The sequence below is a fragment of the Haliotis cracherodii genome, unplaced genomic scaffold, assembly GCF_022045235.1.
Source record: "Haliotis cracherodii isolate W230 unplaced genomic scaffold, xgHalCrac1.p SCAF_12, whole genome shotgun sequence".
NCBI lineage: Eukaryota > Metazoa > Mollusca > Gastropoda > Lepetellida > Haliotidae > Haliotis > Haliotis cracherodii.
Genome location: NW_027266267.1, coordinates 14,685,066 through 14,699,022, shown reverse-complemented (window position 1 = coordinate 14,699,022; position 13,957 = coordinate 14,685,066). Strand labels below are relative to the sequence as shown.

Genomic DNA, 13,957 nt, shown 5'->3' with positions numbered 1-13,957 from the left:
CCTTTGTTCTGTAATTAATGTTTCTTAAATTTCAGGAATTAAGAAAAATGTGGTACATTTTCTTATTATAAAAATATTCATGCCAACATGTTCTAGTCGGGTTTTCTTGTAGAATGTGTCTGTTAAAACCATTTTTACCTTTAAGTTTAACTGGTGGTGGAAAACCATAGAATAGTGATGCTGGCATTTAAGAGTCTCTGAACTCGTTCTAGTGTAACAACATTAACATGCGGTGTTGCTTTGCTTTCCATGTTAGATGGATCATCATTAGCCGTAGATGCCGCCGCCGCCGCCGCTTAAGTCCAGATGTAGTTGTGAAGCTGTTGATATTATCCTGGCCATGGAATGTCATATGGTAGAAACTGAAAGTACAGGCCAATCTTCATGAATAATTTGTGTTGATATTTTTAAAACAATGTTATCACCATGGAAACATACACACTTTGTTTGCTATTGCCAACAACTGCCTTCTGCCGCCACACTAATACACTGACCTAATGTTGCCCTTTGCGTCACCTTTGACCTTGATGATTTGCATGCTCTCCATTTATGTGCTACCTACTCCATACCAAACAGAAAAACTTCGAAGAAATGACGAATCTTTGGAGGCTTCATTGGAAGAACGGGAAAAAATATTGGCAGAAATTCAGGGCTTGCCTATTGATGAGACTCGGGGCACTGCCGAGGTTAGTTGCCGTGGTGATCAAATGTTTGGTTCACAATTTTGAAATTTTTCCAAATACATTCAATAGAGGGAAGGGGTTATGGTTCAATTTTGTCATTGGTGTATGGAATTATTGTTTCCATTTCATATCTTTTCCTCTAGTTAAACTTTCAACATGATTTTCTATTTTTTGTCCAGTCATATCTCTTTAAAAGTTTTTGGTTTTTTTTAAATAAGAGAAAGGGAAGGAAATTCTATTTAAATCCATCAACTAATGTAATAAACGATCTCCTGTGAAGACTATGATATTGAAGTTGGAAGCACAAGTGCTGGTGTGACTCGACCACGGATGTTTGTGCTTATCAGGTTGACACAGTGACGGGCGGTAACCATGACGACAACGAGAGCAGCAGCCTTTTTCTGATAAAAGCCGCACAGGAAATAAATTCTCAGCTGACGCAACTTGTGATAAACCCAAACAGTAACCAGGCCCCAATGGCATCCCCATCATCCACTCCACAAACACCTCATTGTATGTTGGTCTAACATTCTCCATGATTGTCTTGTCAGGTATAAGCTGGTATGTCCCCTTCGAAACCACAAAGAGAAATGATTGACGTTCATATATGTAATGTAAAGATGAAGGAAATAAGAATGCAGTAACTAGGAAATGATGTTTAGTCATTATTATCCAGTGTAGGGGCTTTGTTAGCTCTTTAATAGTGTAGAATGTTTCTTTTTTTCTTTGGGTTCTTTTGCAGCTGAACAAAAGCATGTTCAACATGAGAACTGAACATTATTTCTGATAAAGATAGTTACATTCTGCATAGATATTTGTTTCTGTTAACTACCTTTCATATTTTCTAGAAATGTCTGGCACTGACAAAAGAACTGCAATGACTTTTTTGGGCATTGTTATCAGTGTTATATTCAAAAATACATATTGGTCTTTAGATGATATGAAGATCTGTAATGTTAATAATATGCAAACTCAAAGGGTGTGTTAGAATGACTGGTTTGTTTTGTATGATACTTACTTCATTGGGAAACTGAGGTTTTTGAGGTGGTTGTACTCACCTCCTTCTTCAGTTTCCTCTACTTCCTTCTTCTCCTTCATCTTCCTGTAGAAGATAGGAAGAAAAGCTAATGTGGGTGAGAGATTAGTGTACTGTAAACACAGTCAGATGTGAGGGAATGATATGGAGCTAATGCCACAGTTTATGTCCATGGTAGGGAGGATCATACTCACAATCAGCAGATCCTTGTTGCAAAGGGACACAACCCTGCACAACCTTTGTTCACTTGCTTCTCATGCCTCTCAAGCTCCCAAGCAATCCAGCCGCTGTTTGTAACAGGTTTTGTTCAGCTGCAGTACCAAACACAGCCATATTAGGTTACTAAGTTCTGTCATTATGAACAGATGCTAGCTACAAGGGGACATACTTCTTATGCTGTACAGTTTCAATGTGTTTCACATCCAATGTTAAATAAGCCATGTGTTTGTTCTGGGAACGGGCTAGATGAGCTTGAACCTACATTACAGTGTTACAGTTATGTCTTGTCCAATGTTCATTGACACTCATGTAGAACGTACGTGGGGAAGACGGCTGGCTGCATTCACTAATGCACGCAGCCCTTATTGGTTTCCTTCTTAGACAAGTTTGATTCATAGTTTCACTTATTTGATTTACTGGGTTTGGTATTTCATTTCAGTACTTTTTCTCACCATCATTTCCATGCTATTTGTTTATTTTTTTTATTGATATTTATTCTCATGGTAAAAGTATAATTCACAGTATATTTTTCTGTTGGCATCATTTGCAGATGCAGTATTTTACACAAGCTTAATTTCAGTGCACTTATCTGACAAAATCACTGACACTAGCTTCATGACAAATGCTCGCAAAATTTAATACAGCTTACTCTACAATCCTGTCATTTCTTTCTTCAATGTTTTACTGATGATTATGTTAATACTGTTATTGTTATGAGTAATCCAAGAGCCACGATCTCTCAAACTTGTCTACAACTACTTCCATTCATCATTGTTAGTATCATCGTTTAACATTGTGCATGTGTAATCATCATTCATCATAATAAAGGTTGGGGCCATGTAGCTTGGTCAACTCACATCAGAATCTTTATCTTAGCTTTAAGAGCCCACTGGTTGAGGGAGCAGGTGCATGTGCTTCACTGTATTTTATAATCAAACATATACCTTTAACTATTTCATTTTTGTTATTTTTCCAGTGAAAACATCTGAAATATACTCAAATAAATCCTCCCACAGAAAACCATTTTCAGCCAAATAATTTTTCTAGTTTTGAAAACTGAAAACATTTTCAGAAATGTAACTTTTAATATTAAAGTCTGTGTCGTGTTAATTACAAAAGTAGAAAGTTGGCCTTGCAGACAGCTCCCTCACAGAAAGGGCCAGGATAAGCTGCATCTTGTATCCATGCTTCAGTCATGGACTTAACCAGTTTAAGAACCCATAACTGTAACCACGGTAACGTAGGTTCCAAATTGTGTCCTTCCCTTAAAACAAATGTCATTACGTTCCATGTCATGTAAAACTGTTCATGTTTCAATTTCAATCAACAGATTGAGGACGTGCGAGTTTGAAATCCTTAACATGTGACTTGTTGAACTGCCATGTTTGTTGCTGTTGATCAGCAATGGTCCTATTAACAATATGACCTGCATGTGTCACTGACATGCTTAGCTCATCTTGGGGAGTGTTCATGACGACAACTGCAAGGTTGGAGGACCAAACGTGCATGCCAAATACTTTGATTCCATATTAATTCTGCTTGGTCAGAATGTGGTGGTTGCCAAGGACGAAGTAACAATGTGATATTTATGTTGGTATGTTCTGTATACATCAAGGAAGTAAACTAATATCTTTTTTGGCTTTTGACAAATTGATCGAATGAAAACATACAGTGGTAATAATTTGGAAAATAATCACGTTTGTTGTTTCTGTGTCAAAACAATCTAGTACAGGAAAATCTGTTTTTTGGATACTACATGCGAAAGTCCTCCATCAGGATGAATCCAAGAAAAAAAATGTCAAAATGGCTTTTTCATTAGTTGGCATTTTACAATATTTCAGGCATTTCTGTTCACAACAGCACGACGTCATCTTGAACGCAACTCAGTTGAACAAAAAATATCCCTTTCAGCCGTTTGCAATCTGTTGGTTAGGATTGACTGGTTGATTGTTTCAGTTAGTATAGGGCATTTTAGTCAATGAAACTGCTTGATATTTGGACCATGTGGCTGTAGATATAGACTAACATTAAAGGGGGACAACTTCCAGATTGAAATTGTCTTGATAAATACCTGTTGTGATAAGGCCGTTGTTACAGGCATGCTGCCTACTTTGACACTAGTGTCCCCCTTTAAGACTGCCGCAACATGGACATGACAGGTGCCTGTGAAGGCTGTGTTATACATTGTGTACTGACATATACTGTGTGTTTAAATACAGCAGGGGCAGCACGAGCAGAACAGCCGAAGGTTACAATTCCGATTCCTATGGAACAACTAAGGGATATGGCAATAAGGATGAATCAAATTCTCACCAAGTTACTAGTACGTATGCACTTAGAACCCCCAACAGCATTCCAGAGACGAATAGATCCTCAGTGCCTCCTACTTATTGCAAGAGGTGGCCTACATGGGGATTGGGTGGTCATGATGTCCACAGCGAAAACCAACTCTCAGGTGTTACGGGCCAATGGTGTCGTCATGCCTTCATGGCACGGATTGTTCCTATCATCTGAAGGTTTGACTGATCAAGGTGCTGTTACACATCAGACCACACTGACATAGCTGTAATAATGCTGAGTACGGTATTCGATCTCCTACGTTTAATTACCATGCACAGAAACATGAACCTAGCTGTAGTCAAGTTAATCTGTTCAAAGCACTGTAAGATAATTGTAGGATTGTGTGACCATCAGACAAGCGCTTCTCGGAGCAGAAGGTGGTGGTTGGAGCTTTGAAAGTTGTGTGCTATAGCGGTGTTTGTAAAGCATCATACCTGTGTATTTTGTTTCAGCCATTTGACTGAAGAATATTTTATTGTCATTTTTTACTTAAAAACTTGTCTTTAGGTAGGTACAAGACATTGAGCCTCTTCAAAACTTAAATAGGTTTAATAGTTTGTAACTGGAATTGGCTTTAAATAATCCTCTTGGACAAACTGCATGAACAGACTTCTTCAGGTTTATTGTTTGGTGGTTCTAGGCTTCTGTGAATAATCAGGAAGAGGAGAAGGAGGGTTTACGAGATGAACTGCGCCAGGCCCAGGAGAAACTCTCCTCCCTGAGGCAAATCCAGATGGCAGTCATGGGAGGCAGCTTGCCCCACTCTCGTCCGTCTAGCATCGTGTCTGCCGGCTCCTCGGCCACTGAGGAAGAGGGAGCTGCCCAGGTGCCCTCCGTTAATGGTAAGAAGACTGCAATAGAGAGATCCCTTCAGTGATCTCAGCCATGATTGTATTACTTAGTAATTCTTAATTTCAGCATGATGTTTTATGATGTTGTGGTAAAAGGTGACTATACTTGTCGTAAAAGGCGACTAACGGGATCGGGTGGTCAGGCTCGCTGGCTTGGTTGATGCATGTCATCGATCCCAATTGCGTGGATCGATGCTCATGATATCAATCACTGGATTGTCTGGTCCAGACTCGATTATTTACAGACCGCCGTCATATAGCTGGAATATTGCTGAGTGCGGCGTTAAACAACAAACCAACCAAATGATGTTGTGGTCTACCAATATAACTCGCACATCAATACTTCTATGTGTTCACAAATAATGATTATTACATCCTGCATCACATACATAGCATAACCACATCTTCAGCCTTGAAATTAGATATAAAACTTTGAACTGTTTTTTCATCAGATTTCTGGATAACCTTTATTATTTGTATAATCTTTCTTTGCTGTTTAGTATAGACACATGGACTGTTAGTTCATTCCTTACTCATGTATCTGTGTGTTCGTGTGTTTGTTTTCAGATGTAGCAAACAGTCTGCGAGAACAAGCCCAGGAGATGATGAGTGCTGTGGGTCTGACCCGCCAGGAGGATGAGGTGGTGAAGAAGACGCCTGCTGTCAAGAAGCCCCCCTTGTCCTCCTCCTTGAATGGTGAGAAGGTCACAAGTAGAACACCTGTCTTGGCAAACACTGCCACCGACAGTGACAGTGATGATCATGACTATATGGAGATACCTGATGACTTGCCGCCACTCAATGAAGAGAGGCTGGCCAGCTCTAACAATAACTCTGAAGGGGAAACGCTTAAAACAGTCAGTGTAGAAAACTCTAAGAATGAGGTTGTCTCGGCAACAGGACAATTTGCCGACAAGGCAGAGATAGAGTCGGTGATATCCCAGGAAATGATGAGTTCCACTCAGACTACCGACCTTGACGAAGGTGCTAATGACTCTGACTCTGAATCCACACCCACATCTATCCCCAACCTCGGGGACTTGGGTGAGACGGACACAGACTCAGTTCAGAAATTTGATGGTGTTGTGTTACCAGGAGGAATATCTGCTGAAGAGTTGATGGCTGGGGAACAGACCAAGACATCAACAGATAATGAGAAAAGTGATATGACCGTGTCTTCAAAAGAGTCAGCAGTAGATCCTATTGAAATCTAGTACACTAAAGCATTACTGAGGTTCTACACACATTCATTGAGGTTCGCCTTACTCAACACTTAAGCTTCCAAGATTGAGAATAGCCTCCATGTGGTTCATCATCTCTGAAGGCAGCGAAGGCAGAGTAGATTTACCTATTTGTTGATATAAGTAATCAAGATTTCAGATAATGGATGGTATGCTCTAGAATCATATGACAAATGAAGGGAAAGCACTGGTAGTTTTTAATCAAGTCCTACACATACCGAGTATATACGTATACCTTGATCAAAAGACATTATTTTTTTGTGCCAAATTGTGATATTCATGTAAGATATTCACTGGAATAATGTAAATTATACATTTTAGATATCAAGCTTTTTGTGCAAGTTTTAGTATTCTGTGCTTAGTTTTTGAATGCAAGAGTGTTTTCATACAGTTGTCACTTGTGTGTATATGGTCATCATAGTAGCATAACTAGGCCTTGCGACCCATTCTATCAAGGGAGATAACTCTCACCAAAAAGTAAGTGAGTAGTCTCCCTTGATTGTTGACAACCTTGAACTTAATGCTCTGCCTTAGCTGCCCTGATGGACCCTTCTCCATATTGAGACACATCATGTCTTCTGATGGAGAAAAAGCTGTAGATTTGGAGCCATGCTTGATCAAATTGTGAACTTTTTTTTAAAGGGAAAGTGCTCTCTGTGTGTTATGTAGCATTGTACAAAAGTGTTAATATGTAAATATGTGTATCAATGATCCTGTCCAACAAGGGAAATGATTTGTATAGCTGGACAACCTGTTCAATATGTGTATTGTTTATAGACTAACATTATTATTATTATTATAGTTATTATTATTATAATTATTATTATCGGTGAAGCTGACAGCTCCTCCATGTACCACCATACCAACAGGCCTCAGTGATCTGCCGTGTTTGCATTAAGAAATGAAGGAGATTTTATATGAATTTACCAATATCAAAATACAACCTATGCTTACAGAGTGCACCTTGGTACAGAAACAAGGGTGCCTCTCTCCTTACAGCAGACACTGATGCTCCATAAGCACATTTGACGATAATGTTACCGATTTGATTTCTGTTTAGTGCAGTGAAATTTGCATACTGTCTTTATTTTTATAACACAAGGAGACGCTGGGAGAATCCTGTATTGTGTGGAATCGACTGAAGTGATAATGCAAATGTGCAAATGAGCACCAGTGTCTGGTGATGCCTACTTATGCAATGTGACCATGTACGTGTATTTATACAACTCTCATATTCATCACTCTGTACCCATCTATTCTCGCAGCCTACTAAACCATCACTTACATGTAGCCTCAGGAACCTAACTTGTTTCCCTGCACAGGACACGTCATTATGTTGATTTGGTCAACTCTCCTATGGAACTGCCGGGAGTTATTACTGACCTAACATTAGCGTTTTGTTCCTTGGTTGTCATTATAGATTCTGCTCCCGTGCAATGTGGTCATCATGTAGGGAGTAAGTCTAGATGTAGCTGATTAAACTCAAATAACTTCGAAGATGTTATTATACTTAAAGATGGTGTGTTTGCAATCACATATTGATTCGTACTTCCTTTTCATTTATTTTCACTTATTTTCTTTTATTAACATGAGATTGATGTTTAGTTCACACAAAAATCATTTCTCCAAATTCCTGTCATTTTAACAAGTGATACTCATACCCTCAGTAATCGTGGATGTTGAAATTCCACTGTATCATGTTGGACAGTATAAACAGATCAGGTATATGTTGTAAGTCAGGCAGGATTGTTTCAATGTGTTGTCTCAATCCAGAAATTCACTTGCTTATGTGAGAAGTTGATAGCATATTTTTCTTTTTGCAGTAAGTGGTGTTTTCCTTGAATTTTGTCACCAAAACATGAAAATCGCCTTAGTGATTGAGATGCTTGATTAACTCAATCTCCAAATAATAATGCATACTACTATTTGATTCTCATCTAGAAAAATAACAATTTTGTTAAGAAATTATGTTAACTGTGCATAAATGCCTTGATACTTTCCTGACTGATGTTGAGTTTCTCGGAAGAAATGTTGTATGACATTTCTCTGTGTACAAGGGTTATTTATCTCTGGGATGGTATAGAATGTTGTGTAGCAGCCAGTATGCAAGATGGGTTCTATGTTGATCATTATTTAAACACTTTTGTGAGATTTTAGGACATCATTGTAGTATGTTCTGGTAAAGTTTTGCTGACACAATGTCGTACACACACAAATCAATCCCGAACATAGGATTTCTGTCATAAATATATGATGTGGAAAAGGATATATGTTTCATGAGTAAACACATTTTAATCCAAGAGCACTACATATGCTTCAAGAATGTAATCCTCAGAAAAACATGTTCCTTTCTTCAAATGGAGCCAAAGTAACCAGTTTGGCTGTACTGCTTCTTCACAGGATATTCTGTTCTCTTGCATGGGTAGGATTAGGTTAGTACACAAGTCATCCCCTTCTTGAACCACATCAGATAGACATGTATTGAAGGATCAACAGGTACCCGGGTCCCAATTGTAGACGAGTAGGCCATGTTCTTTTGTCCATGAGCAATCCGAGTACTTTCAGTATTGAAGACATATTCTCTGTGATGAAGAGACCAGACCAGGACACACGTGGATGTACTCAACAGATGACCCCTTGCATACTGGCCAAATACACCTTCTTTTCTGTTCACTTCATCCCGAACAAGGCTGCAGAGCAGATACAAAGTCACAAGTGGAATAAACTGCATATTTCAAATATAGTCAGTGAGTTATGTCTTGTTTGGACGAAAATCTCCAAGGAGGAGGAACCAATATGACTTCATTGTGAATATCTTTTATTGAGCCATGGACACAGCATGCAAGATACTTAGGTAGAGGAATACTGAATATTGTCTATGCCATACTCAGAAACAAGTTATTTAAAATAGAAGTACTTCACTTCATGCAAAATTATGTCATTATTTTAACTTGATATCTGCACAATCTTGGCCAGAGGAAAGCTATAATGGTTTAGAAATGTTCAGATGTTAGAAGGCACTATTCACTAACTATTGGTTAGCATTATTTAATGAAAATAAGACTAGCACCCATGCAGTAGCCTTGGCCAATTCTGTTTGGCATATAATAGTTAACTGGTTTTTTTTCAGGGAGAAATACTAGATTAATAAAATCATATAAAGGAAACATCTCTGTGAGCAGGGAATCTATCTTCTGTAAGGAACCAGTTGTGTTATGTAAGGGAGTATGGTTTTACGCCGCTTTTAGCAATATTCTAGCAATACCATGGCAGTTGACTCCAGAAATGAGCTTCAGACAATGTACTCATGTTGGCAATCGATTTCCAGGATTTCAGCTCGAGTGAATGCTTTAACCACTATGCTAGGCCACACACTGCAAGTGTTGTCCAGGATCTTTGGGCTACACACAATGTCGCCGTCCCTCAGTTAAAAAAAACTATATATGCATTAAATATTTTGTTTAAACAATTTTTTATAAAATCATATTTGGTTTACTTTATCTTAACATTCCAGATATGTTGTTAGTTAAGTTTTGTTTGAACTTTGACTTTCAAAATGCTTCGACCATGAAATTATACCTGCACTCAGTGCACGATACATGACTAATGAGATTGGGTGTTCAGGTTCGCTGACTTGGTTAATGCATGCATTTGTATCCCTATTGCAAGGATCAATGCTCATGATATCAATCACAAGGTTGTCTGGTCGATTATTTACAGACCGCTGTCATTAAGCTGGAATATTGCAGACTTTGACGCTAAACAATCAAGAAAAAGCCTTTTGCAAAACTGATGACTAAGCTGATGTATTGAAAAAACTCGGGGACAATAGGTTTGTTGTTTGTAAAAGTAGTCTCACATTGTCTCTTTACACATTCCACACTCATATACCCTGTCTTAATATTAGACATAAAATTGGCGTTAAGACACACTCTCTCCCTTGAACAATGTAATCGACAATAACTTAATGACATTGTATCTGATCTGTAGATAGAGAGTAGCTCCCTGAATTATGCATGACTTCAATGCATTATACACCAAGTAGTTCATGGTAAAAGTCTTACATGATACAGATTGGATAATGTATCTAAATAGATCAGATCCTTTGAATGGTGGAGAGTAGTGATCACTGTCAGTATGCTTCATGTTTAATGATATCCTTGAACTTTGAGCATGATCCCACAACAAGAAAAAATGTATAAATTTGATTTTTTAAATGACATTGACAATTACCATTACTGGTGGACAAATGAAGTAAAAAACGTGTTCAGCAAATAGTTAATTCAGAAATTAGTTGGTTACAAGATTTTCAGCAATGCATTTCATTTATGAAAATAATAGTGTGTGAAATAATTAAGCTCGTTATGATCAAATAAAGGTTTCATTTGTATGAAAATCAGATTCGGAGATTATTCAGAAGGGTGATTTACCTGTACACGGAAGAAATATGTCAGTTGAGCTGTCATTTTTTTCACGATTAATGTTCACAAACTGAACGATGTTTGTAAAATGTAAAATAATGATGATGATACTATAAAATGGACATCTATCAAAACTTTCACATTTTCACATAGTTCACATATTTTCGACACTACCAAACCCTCCTGAGGACTTTTATTTTACAATTTTATCTGGAACAATAAAAAAGACAAAATCAAATGGACCACTTTGACAAGAAAATATGAGGAAGGTGGATTACGCATGACTAACATTAGAGCCTTTATTGACGCACTAAAACTATCTACTCTCTGCGGGGGTAGATTTAACAAAAGAAATTGTATGGAGACAGCAGGGCTTGCTGCTTTAAAAAGTTAGTAGCCCTTATCCAAACTAACTTGCCCAAAACTAAATGTTGAAGGCCACGACTGAGTTACCCAGGGGACTCAGAAAATTGCTTCTATCTGCCTCATTTCGTGGTAATTTTACGAACAAATAAAGATGTTGTTCTACAGAACATTACAAAATGTCCACCGGGTTGTGTCATTCTACCGAGGTGATCTCTGAGTTCACCATTCTCACTAACTCATTCCCCCTATAAAATATTTTCTCATCGAAATTAAAATATTCATGAGCAGTGTTCAATTAAAATGAAACATACACAGAGAAGAGGTGACATTTTGACGCGCCAGACGGGCCATCTACTTTGTGTTTCATCAAGCCCTTCGTAATTTTTACTAGTCACGGGCCAGCAGCTAAATCGACACCTGTCTCCGACATATTGTAAAAAACAACATATGGTAACTCTTGTAATATCCCAATTAAAGATATGCTCTCTTTGGGTGCTAATGTTAAAAACCCATACCGAAAAAATGTATTGAAAGCTTTTTGGAGAAATAATATTATTAATGTGGATAATATAGAAGAAATTTTGTCCCAACCATTATGGCTTAATCACAACTTCAAACAAGCGACATTATACATAAAGCAATTGGGTAACAATGGAGTTTATCATGTAATGGGTAGGTTGTACTCAATTAAAGATATATGCAATGAAAACGGATTCATGTTATTTGAAGAACTGAAACTAAAATACCCGATTAAAGGTACAAAATTAGACTATAGATATTTAGTTTTCAATATACTAGGCTCATGGAAAACAACAATTAAGTAGACAAATAATTTTTACAGAATTTGTATATATAAACAGTTGCTTAAGTGATCTGATGAAGCCTGTCAAAGGCGCTAGAATTTTTATGATAAATTAATATCAAATGAATATAATCTTAAAGTTTGTGATAAATGGCAATCAATTTTTTACTCTGAGTTTAATTGGAAAAACATATTTATTGTTTATAGATGTAAACTGAAGGAAGTAAAACATTTAGATTTTCAATAAAGATTACTCGTGGAATTATGTACACAAAGAAGGAACTATTAACAATGAATCTGACAACAGTCACTATGTAGCTTTTGTAATGCTGTCAATAAGGACATCAGCCATGTCTTTTGGAAATGTTATTCAACTAAAACAATGATCTCAAACTTAATAATTATCTTTCACAAAAAGATAAATTGACAAAGTATTTTATTTGGTTTGGTTCTAACTACTCTAATACCTTAATCATATCACATACCTTTATTGGGAAAAGGCATATTCGTGTATTTGAATCAAAGGAATCAAACCAAACATAGATATACTTTTAAAACTACTTAAAAACGTTTTCAATCGAGAAATTTATTGCTATAAAAAAGGATGACAAAGCTAACTTTAACAAAGAATGGTCAATTTTATTGTCAACATTTGATCTTGGCTCTTTGTAGATACATGCAATGTTTGAGGCTGAAAGTGTTTTGCAAACTTTTTAGTTTGAAATGTGACAATGTGTGTTTCCAAACCTTTAAATTATTAAGAGTGTATTGTGTCATTCTATGCAATCCGAAATATGTATTGACGGAATATTGTATTACTCTACAATGTGGGAGTAATAAATATTAATAAAAAAACAAACAACAAAAACCACACTGATAAAACTGCGTATCATAATGCATTGATGTCAAGTCACGTGTCTGAATGCCCTGCTCTCTTGACACATGACGTAACATGGATGAGGGGAGTTACGATAACATCGGTGCGATTGTAGAATCCGTGTACAAGGAGACAACTTCAAGTGGAGCTCTAAGCACCGCCCGTTACAAAGCGTCACCTCATTGTGTCAAACAGGAAGCGAGCTCGGTAAAATGACGATAATCTAGCTTATTCTTGAATCAATTAAGCATTTATATTCTACAGTCACATGTACTATATGTGTTATAGTATCATTGTAAAATACATTATTTTCCAGCAAAATTGTGTTTTCCTTGCTTTAACCCGGGGAAGGGAAGCTTAAGTGAGGCTTTTGGAAAGCTAGAACATTGTATACACGTATGAAGCATACACATTGAATTTCCACACACATCATGTTTGTAGAAGAGAAATCTATTTTTCATGGCATGCATGACAGACTTAGAATAGGACAAAGTCAGAGCAGTGGCTGGGTGGTCAAAACAAGCTGATCTGATTTTATAAGCTGACATTAAATCTGGGTCAAACAGTGTCAAGACAAGAACATTTAGCAATAATTTTAATTCAGTGATTTACTGAAAAGCTGTCGAAGATCTGTGCGTTTGAAAAATAACATCCTGGTGTCAGTAACGATGGACCCATGTTCGTCCTTTCTGACGTGTGTATATGTGTTCCTCTATAATATCTTCGTTAAACCCGATTCCTTAAAGTTACTGCTTTCTAGTCGATGTTCCATTGGTCAACAAAAATCTTAATCAGGGCGAAGCTGACACTTAAGACAACTGGGCCATACATGCCTCCGTGATAAGATGAAGATGACACTTAAGACAACTGGGCCATACATGCCTCCGTGATCAGATGAAGATGACACTTAAGACAACTGGGCCATACATGCCTCCGTGATCAGATGAAGCTGACACTTGAGACAACTGGGCCATACATGCCTCCGTGATCATATGAAGATGACACTTAAGACAACTGGGCCATACATGCCTCCGTGATCAGATGAAGCTGACACTTAAGACAACTGGGCCATACATGCCTCCGTGATCAGATGAAACTGACACTTAAGACAACTGGGCCAT

The 13,957-nt window shown here is 37.5% G+C and overlaps 1 protein-coding gene across 14 annotated transcripts in view; it reads left to right on the top strand.

Moving 5' to 3' along the window:
- The window catches only part of LOC139458196 (rho guanine nucleotide exchange factor 11-like), a 121,702-nt gene extending 112,589 nt beyond the window's left edge, over nucleotides 1-9,113 (top strand). For 12 of the 14 annotated variants that reach the window (XM_071239539.1, XM_071239536.1, XM_071239538.1 and 9 more), the window contains 5 exons: nucleotides 577-686; nucleotides 1,031-1,196; nucleotides 4,158-4,261; nucleotides 4,919-5,120; nucleotides 5,697-9,113. In XM_071239539.1, coding sequence (XP_071095640.1) covers nucleotides 577-686; nucleotides 1,031-1,196; nucleotides 4,158-4,261; nucleotides 4,919-5,120; nucleotides 5,697-6,343 — 1,229 coding nt within the window. In that variant the 3' untranslated portion in view covers nucleotides 6,344-9,113. Of the gene's footprint in view, nucleotides 1-576; nucleotides 687-1,030; nucleotides 1,197-4,157; nucleotides 4,262-4,918; nucleotides 5,121-5,696 lie in introns of those variants that run through there. The other 2 variants (XM_071239541.1, XM_071239544.1) reach the window with 2 other exon arrangements.
- Nucleotides 9,114-13,957: the final 4,844 nt, after the last annotated feature.